Raw genomic sequence first — 15,931 nt, 5'->3', positions numbered from 1 at the left:
TTTGAAGCGTGGAAAAATGAAATGTTGTTTATTTTGGAGAAGTCTCTGCTCATAAATGGTTGAAGTCAAGGTTATGAAGTACATGTAATGCTTCCACTACGTGTCATTTATTAAATGTCACAAATACACGGTTCTCTGAGAATGCTTAGGGAGTTAGGGTGCATCCCAAATGGCATAATATTCCCTACATAGTGCACTAATTTTGACCAGTGCCCATAGAGCTCTGGTAAAAGTAGGGAACTATAGGGAAAGGGGTGCCGTTTGGTACGAACTCTTCATGGTGAGTCATTCCTGAAAATATCCCTCTCGCATGATAACTCCCAGCTTGGATCGCTGAAAACCCAACAGCGTCAGAGCCTTAAAAAGGACAAAAACAGGGAGATGAGGAGCGGAGAGCAGGCTACCCCCAGATGTTCTCATTGGCAGTCCTATCCTATCCTCTGACAAACAAAACTGTTTTCGTAACTACCAATAAAGCAAACAAATATATTTTCAGAATTTTGGAATAACACTCTGTGTCCCAAATTGCACCCTGCTCCCTATGTAGTGCACTGCTTTTGACCAGAGCCCTAGTGCACTACATAGGAAATCGGATGCATTACATAGGAAATAGGAAATAGGGTACCATTACGTAGGAAATAGGGTGCCATTACATAGGAAATAGGGTACCCGTCCCAAATTGCACCCTGCTCCCTATGTAGTGCACTGCTTTTGACCAGAGCCCTATGGGCCCTGGTCAACTGTAGTGCACTACATAGGAAATAGGGTGCCATTTGGGACGAAATCTTCATGTTATCTGACATTCGTTTTTTAATGTCAATCCGGAATTTTTACTGAAGCAGGATTCACCACAATTTACAGAGTCAGTAAATATTGTTTTCAATGACCAATGAAAGGGGTTTTAAGACAAACATCATGAAAAGGAAAGGCAGCATTCCCACTCCCCTGTTATGAAGCCTGTGATATCTTCTGGGATGTTTTGTAATGTAAATAAGTCCATCCTGTGTTTTTAGTCCAGAAACACACATCAATGAAAATCAGAGCGTTGAGATGCTCTTTTTGAAAGATTTGAAAGATAAGCGTGTTTTCTCTGAACAGGGCACACCTTTGCCCTTTCTCTGTTTTATATAATAAGGCCCAGATATTTTGTTGACTGTGTCCCTTGGCCTTACCTTTATACAGTATGTTATTTGTCATGAATTAATTTAATTATCAAACATGTCTGTCTTTGTCTCTGTGCCCCTCCAGAGGTGGAGAAGGACCTGGCCAAACTGGCGGAGCAGGGGAAACTAGCCCAGCGGAGCCCCAACAGCCCCCACAGTAGTCTGCTCCTCACCCCTCTGTTCCACACCTCCCTCCCGGGGGGAACCCTCCCCAACACTCTACCCTTACCAGGCCAGACCTCCAGACCTCCCTCCAGACCCCAGTCCCCCGTCCTCAGCGCCCGCTCAGCCAAGCCCAGCTCCATAGGCTACCCCCTGGTCAGCCCAAAACTTAGCCCTCTGCTCACCCGGAAACCAACTTCTCTCACCATGACGACTGGTCACAGAACTCATTCTCCCAGCAACCCCGGCAGCAGAACTACAACTCCTAGAACCCCCAGCAGCAGGCCCATGACCCCCAACAGCCTGCTGACCTCCAGGTCGGCCATGACGGCCGTGACCCCAGGGGTTGGAGGTCACGGGGGTCATAAGGAGGTGACGTTCAGGAGGTCGAGGAGCAGACCGGTGACCCCCACCAGTCAGCCGACCCGACCCAGGCCCCTGCTCACCCCTCCTGGGCTGAGTACGACAGATAGTCTGGGCAAAGCCTCCAGCCTCAGGGCCTATCTGTCAGAGGTACCCATTCACACCGGGGGGAAGTTTCCTTAAAGCACCGATCTAGGATCAGCCTTTCAAAATCATATCCTAAACTATAAGAGGGATAAGTCAAAACTGACCTTCGTTTGTCATGCTACAGTAGGTCATTTTAGGATGAACCAGTGTGTAAAAGAACAGAAAAACCCAGGTTTAATTACCATAAACCTTGGGTCATGGAAGTGAAATTTACCCTTAATTTATTGTATTTCCTTGGGTAATGTAATGGGTTGTAGTAGGTTGGTATTAGAACATGAGAGCACGTGAGGGTGCATAGAACACACACACACACACACACAGAGACATCATGGGGGGTTTGGCATAGTGATGGGAGGTCCATACAGTAGGATGTCTACTCACTGTGGAAAAAATGTGTCTGGCTTTAAAGGGGAATATTTCAATGGGATTTTTTTGTCTCAAGTTCCTTTTCATGGTCTACTTCACAGCCACATTGTTAAATATGAGACCCCCTTTCTGAGGGCTTTATTAATCGCGGGCAGGAGTTTTGGATTCCTCTGTATTTTTTGGACAGTTGCTTGAGGTTGACGCCTACTGAGATGATCAAAAACACCAGCGAGCGGAGCGGAGTGACCTGATTCTGATTCACAAATGATTGGAGCCACCTGGACATGCGGGATGACTAGTGTCCACTGAAAGAGAGAGAGAGAGAGAGAGAAGAACAGAGAGCGCTATCAAATCAAAGTTTATTGCAGTAAAACGTCAAACTACACAAATAATTAAAATGTAGAAAGAGTACAAAAGAAACAAGAAATCAAGAACGAGGAATCCAATTAACAACCCAAATAGCATTGTAGCAGTAATCAAAATGCAATCTATACGTATGTACAGTATAGCCGGAGAATTTACACCAGATATACGAAGAATTATATGTATAACAGTAGATATATTAGAATGAACTATGTCGAGAATCCAGTATGTAAATAAATATGTGGTGTGTATAAACAGTGTAAGAATACATCGTGCAGTAGTAGAAATATTAGAATAAGCTATGTCGGGGATACAGTATTTAAATACACAGAGTGAAACAGGAAGTGTCCAGTGGTTCAATGTCTATATAACATGTGACAGCAGTGTTGGCTGTGAGTGTGTGTGTTTCTGTGAGTATGAGGTGTGTGTGTGTGTTTTGTGTGAGTGAGTGTGCGTCACCTGGTAGACAGCTAGTGATGGAGAGAGAGAAGTGGAGAGGGTCGAGAGACAGAGAGAGAGAGAGAGAGAGAGAGAGACAAACAGAGGCAGAAAGAGAGAGATAATCCTGGGCCTATTTATAAAACTGGATGTACAGAAAATAAGGGAGAGGAAGAGAGAGGGGAGCAGGAGAGAGGACAGGAAAGAATGGATGTACAAACCTGATTCTTCCTCTTCCTGTTGTAACTCTTCTTGAAACACTGCCTTTACGTCCCAAATGGCACCCTACTCCCTTTAATAGTGCACTACTTTTGATCAGGACTCTACAAGAGACGCTTGGAGGCGTCCTCTCTTTCTCCACCATCGAGACTAACTGACAGGCTGGCTTACTGACTGGCTAAATGACTGACTGACTGACTGACTGGCTGGCTGGCTGGCTGGCTGGCTGGCTGACCAGCTTACTGACTGGCTGGGAAACATCCATCACCTTTTAACACTGAAAAACTAGAACACATAAAACCCTTTAGACAGGAACAAAACTAGAACACATAAAAGCCATTAGAAGGGAACATGGGCAATTTATTTATTAAAGTTTGGCCCCGAGGACTTTACTCCAAGGTGGACTTGGTTTTAAAAGCTGTAGAACTAAAAATGAGGAACTCTTTGGTTTCTAGTTCACTAACAATTTCTCTGTAATTTTCCTTTTAGAGAGAGAGAGAGAGAGAGAGAGAGGAGATGGAACGAGAGAGCAAGAGCGACAGATGGAGATGGAACAAGAGAGAAAGAGAGCGAGGAGATGGAACGAGAGAGCGAGAGAGCGAGAGAGCGATAGATAGACTTTCTCTGTTTTCAACCGTCAAGACGTTTAGAAATACAATGTTTATATAAATGAGTGGTTTAAAAATGGCAGAATCTAAAGGCTCAGACACACCAATAGTTTGCCAGCCGAGAGTACTTAGTACCTCTGAACAGAGTGCCGGCAGTAATTTGCAAACCGAGTACGCACCGGTTTTACATGTAGAATCGACCTAAATGTCGTCAGCCAGACGTCTACAGTGGGTGGTCCGTAAAACACAGAGTGCTGAGCGATCGGCAGACGAACTCTAGATCCACATTCTGTGCGATGTGTGCAAGCCTTAATGTTGCTTACAGACTTCTAACAGCTGTATCAGATATATATTTTTCAGAAGAACATGTTTTTTTTATGGTTCACTCTAAACCTTGGCCCAGATCATGTTGTATGCCTACATTTGTAAATGTATAGCTATGTATGCAGCTTTCCATCATGATGATTCAATTATTTATCTCTCTAATTCCAAACAAGTTGTATGTATAGTATACATTGTTGTTATGCTATTACGGCCAGAGCTCATCACTATATGGAGCTCATCACACTTTGCTAAACTTAAAAACAACCTCTCAAAATGATTTGTAGGTAGTTTTTTTATACTCAATTAGACACCTGTTGTTTACCTACAGCATGAGTCAACCCTGTAATGTCTCCTCCCATCTCCTCTCCTCTCCTCCCATCTCCTCTCCTCCCATCCCATCTCCTCCCATCTCCTCTCCTCCCATCTCCTCTCCTCCCATCCCATCTCCTCCCATCTCCTCTCCTCCCATCTCCTCTCCTCCCATCTCCTCTCATCCCATCTCCTCTCCTCTCCTCCCATCTCCTCTACTATAGGATGAGTTCTACCAGCAGCTGCAGGCCATCAGACAGCCATGGCACGTTCCCAGTGACACAGAGAGTGACCTTCTGGAACCACCTGAGCAGGACAAGTGTGAGTAAGCGTGACTTACCTTATACTTTTCATCCACTCCCTCTCTTTCTCTGCTCTTTATCTCTTTCTGGCCCTGTCTCTCTCTCGTTCTCCCTTTATTGCTCTCTTTCTACCTCTGTCTCCATCTTTATCCCCACTGCTGTTTATTTCTCTCCCCACCTTTCTTTTTGTCTTTTCTCTCCCGTACTGACTCACAAGGGAGGTCATTGTTCCTCAGTGTTTCACAGTGTCAAACGTTTTCATGAAGTCAGTGGTATTCTACTGCCCCATAAGATAATCGATCGCGCTCTTCATGCCATTGGCCTCACACTGTCATTTCCTTACTTCAATTTATTTATGTCATCACTTCGATTTTCTGTGATTAATGTACAAAGTATGGCTTTCCATCGGCCTAAAAGAGGGGATTTATACCTTAATGTACGCTGATTAAGTTCAGTACAAGAAAATGAGATTTTAGTCATGAAACGACCCTTGCTACACAGGAGGCAGACATCTTGTGAAGTTTTAAAAGCTGAATATGTGATTTCTGGGTGGATAAGGTTGCTGATATCGTCTAAGATTACATCTCCGGCAGTCATTTAAGAGATTTATTCACATTAAGAGCTAGTCGATGGACATGAAGGACTCTCCGTTGCATCTCATGAATCTCATGAATCGTTATATAAGTCTGGCTTGGGTACGACGTAGCTCTCTCTCTGTCCTTTGAACATGACATCACTAGGTGTGCATCCCAAATGGCACCCTATTCCCTACAGGGTCCATAGGGCTCTGGGCAAAAGTAGTGCACTATATAGGGAATAGGGTGCCATTTGGGACGCCACCACCATCTTTGAACATGACATAATTAGAGCAGAAGCCCACCTTGATGGTCAGATAAATAAATCAGTTGAATGTAGTAATATGTCATAATTATTCCTATGTAATAAATAATAATATAATGTGGTCTCAATAGTCCTATCAAACCATCAAATGTACGTGCTCTTAACTTTTATGGTGAGAGTTGCGTATCGCCACATCCTCAGAGATGGCTTCAGATATTGTAGAAATGCGTCAATGAACACACACACACACACACACACACACACACACACACACACACACACAGTACACGTGCCTGACGTTGGCCTTGTAGTTAAGACCACCGCCCTCAGCACATATACGATTCCCCTGACTGTGTGGGCACGAATCCCAGCACCTACCGGCCCAACTCAGTGTCTCCCTTCTCTCTGTCTTCACTTTATTGCATACCGGTCTCTGTCATTGAAAAAACATACAGAAGGAGAGTGCATATCCACACATAGCCAACTTCCTCAGTGTGGGTGGATTATACCGCTACAGTGTAAGTACAGTTCATCGTACATAATTCTGTTCATGTTGAAGTCAATTAATTGAATTTATCTATCAAGCCAGATGGAACTAAATCTGTCATTTGGCCCTAATTCCTCTCTTTCCCAGAACAGTGACAGAAATGTTCTGCAAATAATGTATCACATAACGTGTCCCAAATGCCACCTTTTTCTCTATGAAGGATCCATAGGGCTCTTGTCAAAAGTAGTGCACTATATCGGGAATAGGGTGCCATTTGGTATTCACACACAGTTTTCTCGGTAAACAACAGGGCCTGGAATCATCTGCTTGTACTGAGACTGAAATGCAAGTGGGAATTGGAGTCAGAGGGCCAAAGGTTTTTATGGAACTCATGAAACAGAGACTATGTCCCAAATGGCACCCTATTCCCCATATGGTGCACCACTTTTGACCAGGGCCCTTAGAGCTCTGGTCAAATGTAACGCACTATATAGGGAAGAGGGTGCCATTTGGGATGCATCCAGGAATTCCAAGTCAAACCAAATATTGCGTTACGCAAAATGGCGGCAATCAAATGGAACTGTAAGACTACAAGACAGGTCTCCCTTGGGTATGGAGGGTTGTTGTGCCAAAAGGAACATAGCTGGTGAAGTGACCAAACGTATTTAGCTTATATACTCGGGCTATGGCAATGATGTGTTTAGAAAAGGATACGAGCCACACACTACTGGAGAGAGAGGGAGGGAGAGAGGTGGAGGAGGTGGAGAGGAGAGAGAGATGGTTGAGAGCAAGAGAGGTGGAGGAGGAGAGGGGAGAGAGAGATGGTTGAGAGGGAGAGAGAGGAGGAGGTGGAGAGGAGACAGAGATGGTTGAGAGGGAGAGAGGTGGAGGAGGAGAGGGGAGAGAGAGATGGTTGAGAGGGAGAGAGGTGGAGGAGGTGGAGAGGGGAGAGAGATGGTTGAGAGCGAGAGAGGTGGAGGAGGAGAGGGGAGAGAGATGGAGAAGAGCGGGAGCAAGAGAAAGAAAGAGATGCCCAGCTGCAAGACATGAGAGAGGGCTCATGGGGTGCGATGGCTGCTGACTGACTCAGTAAGTGTGTGTGCGTGCGTCTGTGTTTACATTTGTGCGTACGTGTGCCTGTGTGCGTTTGTGTGTGTGTGTCATTAGATGTATGCTTCTTAGCTCATTGGCACAGTGACACCCCCCCCCCCCTTCCCAGCCCCCCTCCCCTCATCTCTGCTGCCATGCCAGTGCCTTGGTTCGTGTGTCTGAGCTGGCGCCAAGTCTATGGCACAGAGCTACATAATAAAGAAAAAAAAGCCATCCATAGCTATTTCCTGTTATTCTAGAGACTTCCACAATGGGGTAACCGCAGCGACCTCAATGAGATGAAAGTAGTGTGTAGTCAATGGAGTAGTCAGTCCCCCTCCTGTCCCCTTCTCTTCCCAACCACCCTGTGGCTCATGTCTCAGACTAACTACCCAATTTATTAAACTTAAAGGAAAACTCCACTCCAAAACTATCTTTTGGTATTTTTTTCATTAGTCCACTGCTGACATGCAACACATTTTGGGACTACATCAACAGTGGCCTAATAAAAAAGTAAAAAAATGTTTTTGCTTTAACTTGATGAATTAACATGGTAATGTGTGTAATATGGTGATGTGTCTCTGTAATGATGGTTCGTATGTACTGTAGGTTGTTTGATGGGTGCTGATAGTGTTGTTTTCGTATGATATTGGCAGCAACCCTTGAGGAGGGTTGTGGTTCGAGTCCCAGCTGGAATACCCCTGAAATGGCTACAATATGTTACCATGTTGGATGGGATGTCAGTCAGAGTCCCAATTATGTGGACTAATTGGTGTTATTGTCTGTTCTGATGTATTCACAGGTGGGGTACGAGATGCCAATAAGAGCTCAGTGTTCTCAGGTGAGCGTCTAAACCCAAAGGTACCTGTCTGTCACAATCAATCACAATCACACCAATAAGATAACCCAATCAACTATAGTCATAATCAACAATCATCTCTCTGTCATATTCCTATTTTTAAAATCATGTTATTCACGCTTTACTCTTAAAACGGTTTCATATTTAAGCAAAATACGGTAAAATATGGCTTTCACAATAACATCATAAAAACGTGGTCTGCCAGCCCACTGGGCACAGATGTCAATCCAACATCTATTCCACATTGGTTCAACATAATTTCATTGAAATGACGTGAGAACAACGTTGATTCAACCAGTGTGTGCCCAGCAGGAGACTACCAAAAGGCGTTATACAGTACCAGGTAGCATGGACGTGATTACAGTATATGGATTTTATTATGATTATATGGTTATATGGATGAAAAAGCCATCCAATAAGACTGGAAATCAACCAGTCTGTCATATACAGTACACGTTTTGAAAACTGGAACATATTTCAACATATTTCAACAACCTAGTCTGGCAAAGGTGTTATACCAAGTAGCAGTCACGGATTATAGAAATACGTATTATATTCTGCTATATCATTGTGATATTAGGATATATTATTATATGGATCAAAAAGCTATCCAATAACACCGTAATATCAGCCGGTCTGTTTCTTATTAGTAGTGTCTGAAGCCACCGCGTTGGGTTGAGACGGCTCCTTTATCCCATTAGAGACGAAAGGCGACTTTATTTGATGGAACCTCCATGTCTGTCTGTCAATGACCTCACTCAGAGTCCCCGGCAACCACTGCAGTGTATGTTGCCCCGGCAACTACCAATAGGTGACTCAGAAGCCTCCGTTTTCCTTTATAGACCCACCAATTACTCCTTAGATTGGAAGACGTACCGGCTCTGCAACGCGATTGGTGGACATCAGCCATTTTGGAGAGAGGGCGAGAGTGACAGAGAAGGCGAAAGGCACCTCTTATACTCAGTTCCATTAAGTCAGTATTGGGTGCATAGGGAACAGTGTTTACAGGGTTTAAAATCACTGCAGACAGACAGCGTCAAGTCTTTAGAGAGGGTTTGGGCAGAGGGAAAGAGTGTGTCCCAAATGGCACCCTATTCCCTATATAGTTCACTACCTTTGACCAGCGCCTGGGTGCCATTTGGGATGCAGACAGTGAGTGTCTGGTTGGTTTAGACGAGGTTCTCTGCGGTTCTGCCTTCTTGTGGCGCTAGCTGCTCGACAAGTTCTGCCCACAGTTCCCAGAGTCAGAGAGAGAGAGAGGAAGGGAGGGAGAGAGAGAGCGTGTGACAGTCTGGAGAGAGAAAGAGCCAGGGACAGAGAGTGAGAGAGATAGATGGAGAAAGAGAGCGGCAGGTTGGAGAGAGAGGGATACATAGAGAGGGAGGGAAAAAAAATATATATAGAGAGAGAGAGAGCCTGCAGAGAGGTGTTAGAGAGGCCCTGGTCAGGCCGACGCTTTGGCTATGTGACACACCATGAGCTAACAATGCTGCCACAGTAACTATAGTAACAACCAACCCAAACCCCAACTCTGGGTGTTGAAGTCACCATGCACTATCATTCATCTCCCATATGCTGTGTCCCAGATGGCACCCCGTTCCCTATATAGTGCACTTCTTTTGACCAGGGCCTATAGGGCTCTGGTAAGAAATTGTTCACTATATAGGGAATAGGGTGCCATTTGGGATGCAGACCCAGAACTCAGAGCCCTCTGGAACCATCTCTCTCGGTCCCCAAACAACCAACCAGGCCTCATTCTCATTTTCCAACTCATGTTTATCTTTGACATGTTCAAATATTAAAGTCTGTTTTATTGTAATTGCTCAGGCTATTATTTCTTATTAGCGGTTGGTTGTTGAATTGTGTCTGAATCTTGGTTTCTAAGGAGACTGATGTTTTCGTCTTTGTGTGTGTGTGCGTGTGCGTGTGTGCGTGCGTGTGTGTGTGTGTTTTCACAGGCCTATAGTGATGAAGACCAGAGAGAGAAACATTGATCCAATCAAATAATTATGCAAACCACTGGGCATTTTCAATATTGTGTACAGAGACCATTATTTTTTATAATTCACTCAGTGAGGAATATAAAAAAAGATTGTATACTTTTTCCACAGAGGTTGATATTTCTGAGACCACGTAGCGCCAAGATGTGTGAACTATTGTCGAAAATAGGACGACTTTAGAGTATTGACTATGAAATATAACTGAATATTTCTTTGTGCTTGCTATTTTAGCATGCTTACGTCTTTTGGGGAGTTGAAAGAAAAAAAAGCATTTTGTTGTTTAACAAACTTTTTTCTTGAAGCTAGAAGCATACTTTGAGACTGTAGCACATGTACTGTACTGTATAGAACCAATCTCTGGATAGGCACTTAAGGGCTGGTTTTTAAAGTGGAATGGCTTTCAAGGGAATAATATAATGGTGCAGATATTCACCTTGAATTGAAGATTATTTTTCCCCACACTACATTCTGTAGCCTGATCCCAGATCTGTTTTTATTTTATACCTAAAGTTCCATTGTTTTAAAAAAACAGTAGCTGGTATGCAGGCTTTGGTACAGATACTCACCTTGATTTCAAAAGGATATTCTTCCTTATTTTACACAACATTTTGTTCATTCTAAATTATGTTCATTCAAAATTTTGTTCATTCTAAATTTTGTTCATTCTAAATTCTGTTCATTCTAAATTCTGTTCATTCTAAATTTTGTTCATTCTAAATTCTGTTCATTCTAAATTCTGTTCATTCTAAATTCTGTTAATAACTTGAAGAGTGTTTCTTCATCACACCATGGGTCTGTTCAGGAGACTGTGACTTTAGAACTTGCCCCTGGTAAGGGTTGCTGAATTAAGGTCACTTTCCCAAAATGCCCAGGTTTCCCAGAATTCACAGTTATAAGATTCTCGGAATCTGGAGAGAATAAGCAGGAAGTCTGGAATCCCGATTCCTCCTACCGGGATTTCTCGGGAAAACCTAGACATTTTGGGAAAGTTAACAATCCTGGTCTACACTGTTATGTTGATCTACGACTGTTCCTTTTGTAGCTAGGAGTTTTGTTATACTTCTGTTGACATGCAAATACTTACAAAATGGATGAAAAGATTGTTTCTTTTTTATTCACTGACTGAACCATTGAATAAAAACCTGGAAGTGATTGATGCCAAGTTCTTACATAATTAAACTTATCATAACACATTGGATGTGTCCCAAATGGCGCTCTGTTCCCTATATAGTGTGCACTATGGGCACTGGTCAAAAGTACAGTAGAGCACTATAAAGGAAATGGGGTGCAATTTGGGATGCACACATCATCAATTATTGCTCTACCATTTTTCCATCCAAACCAGACAGACCTGGGTTTAAATACTATTTGAAATAATTTACTTTATCTGTGCTTGATTGAACTTCCCTGTTGCAATGGAACCAATAGAAAAGTCCTGGCACTCCAGGCAGGCTAAAGCAAACGCTCAAAGTATTTGACAGATTTCTAATAGTTATTCAACCCAGGTCTGCAACCAGATGATCTTTGTAGGTTGTGTGTCTTGTGCTTTAAACACTAGCTGTGGTGATGAGCAGAAATGATCCCCACTGACCACAGTTACGTTTCTAACAGTCCTCTGTTTGCCTGGGCGTGTGGAAATTAAACTGTGGCTGTCTGCGGGTTGTGTGTGTGTGTTCATGTGTGTGTGTTTTCCTGGGCGTGTGGAAGTTAAACTGTGTGTGTGTGTGTGTGTGTGTGTGTGTGTGTGTGTGTGTGTGTGTGTGTGTGTGTGTGTGTGTGTGTGTGTGTGTGTGTGTGTGTGTGTGTGTGTGTTTGCCTGGTAGTGTGGAAGTTAAGCTGTAGCTGTCTGAGCGTTGCAGAGGAGACATAAGTGCAGATTCAGTTTTCCATGCGCAAAGGCTCACACAGACACATACAGTATGTAACCACGTGTACACACACAAACACACACATGCACCTGACACACACACCCCTCCCCACGTACACCCACCACAGACATTATGCTGGTTTGAGTGTGAGAAGACACCCTGCTCCGGCACCGTATGGACGCCTTGTTCAAACGTGCGCCTGCCATGTCTCACCAAGCGCTGCCTGTTTCAACTACCTCCATCCCTCCCACCCTCCAAAACGGGATGTGGTCTAAAGAAAGCCTCTCAGCCCCAGACTTGTGTCCCAATGGCACCCTATTCCCTATGTAGTGCACTGCTTTTGACCTGGCTAGTCAAAAGTTGTGCACTACATAGGAAGTAGGGTGTCAGTTGGGACGTGGCCTGAGGGTTGTTCCTGTACAGGGATGCGTCAGGATTACCATCAGCATTCTCCCTCCCATGCTAACGCAGACATATAATAAAGCATGGTATGCAGACTATAGCCATCCAAGGTATTTCCACAGAACGTTTATTCACGTTTAGTGGGGCAAGTTTATTCAGTGGAAAGGGATGTGGTTTTTCAAAAGGATCCTTGCCACAAAAGATGTGTATGAGTGTGTTGATTTGGCCTAATCAAGTCTCAAGGGCGTGTTGATTTGGGTGTAATTAGCACCATTGTACATGTAGCTTTCAGCAACGTTCGTCTTCCCTCATGTGTGAAATTAGATCATCTTTTTTTATATTTCTTTATTAAAGACTTTTTTCTGCATCCCAAATGGCACCCTATATCCTATATTGTGCACTACTTTCGACCATATCCCTATGGGTCCTGATCAAAAGTAGTGCACTAAATAGGGAATAGGGTGCCATTTTGGATACTCTTTGTTTGATGGAAAACTATGTTGTTTGATTGCCATCTGTTATGTTTTATTTCACAGATAGATGATTATTTGCCAGTAACGCTTGGTTCATTTTTAGTATCAATATTTTCTCTGACTACATGTGTCTCTCCTATTCTCTTATTTGTCATGTCATCAAACTATCAAAGCATGAAGGGTTTCTGAAGAATGAGAAGTTAAAGAAGTCCCTGCCACACAGATGTCTTATACGCTTTCTCCTTTAATGCTGTCATTCACATGGACAGTACGTATGGGAACATATCTCGATGTGTCATAACTCATACACATGACTTGGAGTGTGTCCCAAATGTCAACCTATTCCCTAGTGCACTACCCTATAGGCCCTGGTCAAAAGTAGTGCACTATATAGGGAATAGGGTGCCATTTGGGATGTACTGTAGACATTGTGACGCCCTACTGTTCCCCATATTGCTTTGTTATCGTCATCGCAGCGTATGGGTGAGATAAGTTCCCATGACTGCATCCCAAATAGCACCCTATTCCCTATATAGTGCACTACTTTTGACCAGGGCCCATAGGGCTCTGGTCAAAATTAGTGCATCATACTGTATATAAGGAATAGGATACCATTTCACATTGTATGTGAAAGATAAAAAGGATTCCCCTCAAATGCAATGTTACTGAGTATCAGCGGGGATTCTCTTTCATATCCTTATTATTATCCCCCGAGAGTTCAGAGAGTCTCCCAATACCCGAGAATCTGTTTACCATTCTGCCTTTAATAAACCAGGCCTAGTTGAAGCAACTGAGGCAGTCCAGGCCACCCAGGAGATCCAAGCGGGGGCCATTTTGGATCCAGACCACCACGTCTGCGTCTCAAATGGCACCCTACTACTTATATGCTGTCCACTATATAGGGAGTAGGGTGCTATTTGGGATGCAGGCCAATCTGTGGTCAGCTATCGAACTGTCCTGCCTCATTATTTACAGCCTTACGGAGGCAGAGTGATGCTGATTCACAGCATTAGTACATCTATAGAGGTCGACAAGTATGCTTTGAAGGAGTATACAGTGGAGTCTAGAATTCAGGCTACGAGACCCGCCCTGGAACTTTCCCATAGGCCAGGGTGTGTGTTTGTGTGTGTGTGTGTCCGTTCGGTGTGTTGTGTGTGTGAATCGACAGAGCTAATTGGTAATGGATAGCCCTTTGGAACTCCTATCTCTCCTCATCATTCTAGAGGAAATGTTCCATCATTCCAAGAGACGCTGTGGGAGAAAGCGATGACCCTATGTAGCGATTTAGGAGGAACGGACGATCCGAAGAGGATTTGAACCAGCAACACTGAATTTGGAGGGCAAGTGCATCACCTATGTCTCATATAGTGCTCTAATTCCCTATGTAGTACACTACTTTTGAGTAGGGCCCATAAGGCTCTGGTCAAAAGTAGTGCACTATTTAGGGAATAGGGCGCCATTTGGGATGCGGCCCCTGACAGTGTCCATGGCACATTGTGGGGAGCCTATACAGTTCTAGCCCACTCAGTCAAAGCTTTCTGATCAGCTTTGAATACTGGATAATTGCACTCACACACACACACTGCATATCCAATTCATTACCACCATCACGACTTCCCCCGCCCGCCCAATCAATAGGATGTTTGCATGGTTGCCTTTGCTGCTGCTTTTAATAAAAACAAGATAAAGCAATGCTTTCTCTCCCACTTTTTTCTTTGCTCTCTTTTTTTCCTCCCTCCTTTGTTCTAATGAAACACTCCCCCAGTGTGTTTTTACTCGGTGTTAATTTCTTCACGTTTGTTATGTTCATGTGAAAACGACTTCTCAGAAGTCTGAAGGGGTATGAGGCGCTTGGAATGCGTCCCAAATGGCACCCTATCCCTTATATAGTGCACTGCTTTTGACCAGAGCCCTTTTCAAAAGTAGTGCACTATACAGGGATTAGGGTGCCATTTTAGATGCAGGTCTTTCTCTTTCCTCTCACACCAAACTAGGCTAATAATGAAAGCACTTGGGTGTGAAGTGTTTTGTAGTTTAGAAGAAGAAAGGGGTTATTTGCGTTATTGGCACATTATGTGGCAGTCGCAACCTCTCTAATGAGGTAGTCAAAGAAAACTTGAAAATGACAGATACATTGTGTAAAGGCCTACACATGTTATCAATCTATTTCACACGTTTTTTTTTCTGGGTATAAATGACACCAGCTATTTGTTTCATATCTACATTATTCAATGTCATTACTGAAAGAATAAGTGTTTTTAAATCAATTGTGTGTGTTGTATTCGTTGAATGGCTCAGCAGCAAAAACAAGATGGCCCACTTTTCACATCTGTGAGAGTGTGGACTTCATCACTCGTTCAAGGTTTGTTAATAAAGGGGCAATCCGCGATTCAAATATCAACTAAGTGGCAACCCAGCCACTTTTTTGGTAACCAGCTGAGGAATTGGCTTTGAGAAATGGGTGACCACTTTGTTGTTTGTATCCCAGATTTCCTTTTAATTAACCAATTAAGACAGGTAAGTGCATGAGCTCAGTAACATTGACCAAGTAGCACTCTTCTACAATGGATTGATGTACTCTACACAAAACGTAGGATAAAACAAAGCATTTACTTAGGCTACAACAATAACATTGGTTGTCTATAGTCCAAAAGAAGAGAAGATTAACGTTTACATCACGTCGAGGAGAGCATGTGTAGTTCCTGCTAATAGTATTGGTCACACCTTGCAGCCTCCTGCCCTGTATTGTTCCATCCAATTTCAGAAATACCGGTTTCCACCTCCTTTTCTGGCTTGAACAAGTGGAATACAGTGCAAAAGAAGATCGACTCATCGGTAAGTGCTCACTGTTCTGGGAACGCTTTTGACTGTTATAAAAGTTATATTGTTGAACGAAATCACTATTTTGTAGTTCTTCAAAGTAAATCAGGCATACTTTTATGACTGCTGAATACCAACTATCAATCACTTAGATCATGTATTTTTCAGGTAGAGATACCTCACCAAGCAACAGTTGCTCTCTATATCCTCTCACGATCACACATTCTTCTGTCTCTTCCATAGTAGTCGTAAAAGAAACACAGACCGGACAAGTAGATGCACAATGGATTATGGTCATTGTAGTTAATTACCACTTTTTTGTGTGCTAA

The 15,931-nt window shown here is 43.4% G+C and overlaps 1 protein-coding gene across 1 annotated transcript in view; it reads left to right on the top strand.

The window, feature by feature from the left end:
- cssa29h8orf34 (chromosome ssa29 C8orf34 homolog) overlaps positions 1 to 11,191 on the top strand; it is a 173,471-nt gene extending 162,280 nt beyond the window's left edge. The window contains exons 12-15 of the mRNA XM_014181035.2: positions 1,249 to 1,838; positions 4,687 to 4,783; positions 7,983 to 8,021; positions 9,998 to 11,191. Coding sequence (XP_014036510.1) covers positions 1,249 to 1,838; positions 4,687 to 4,783; positions 7,983 to 8,021; positions 9,998 to 10,005 — 734 coding nt within the window. The 3' untranslated portion in view covers positions 10,006 to 11,191. The remainder of the gene's footprint in view (positions 1 to 1,248; positions 1,839 to 4,686; positions 4,784 to 7,982; positions 8,022 to 9,997) is intronic.
- The last annotated feature ends 4,740 nt before the right edge of the window (positions 11,192 to 15,931 follow it).

The sequence above is a fragment of the Salmo salar genome, chromosome 29 (genome assembly GCF_965601325.2).
Source record: "Salmo salar chromosome 29, fSalSal1, whole genome shotgun sequence".
Taxonomy (NCBI): Eukaryota; Metazoa; Chordata; class Actinopteri; order Salmoniformes; family Salmonidae; genus Salmo; species Salmo salar.
The sequence above is the reverse complement of the archived record's forward strand: the minus strand, read 5'-3'. Positions and strand labels throughout refer to the sequence as shown.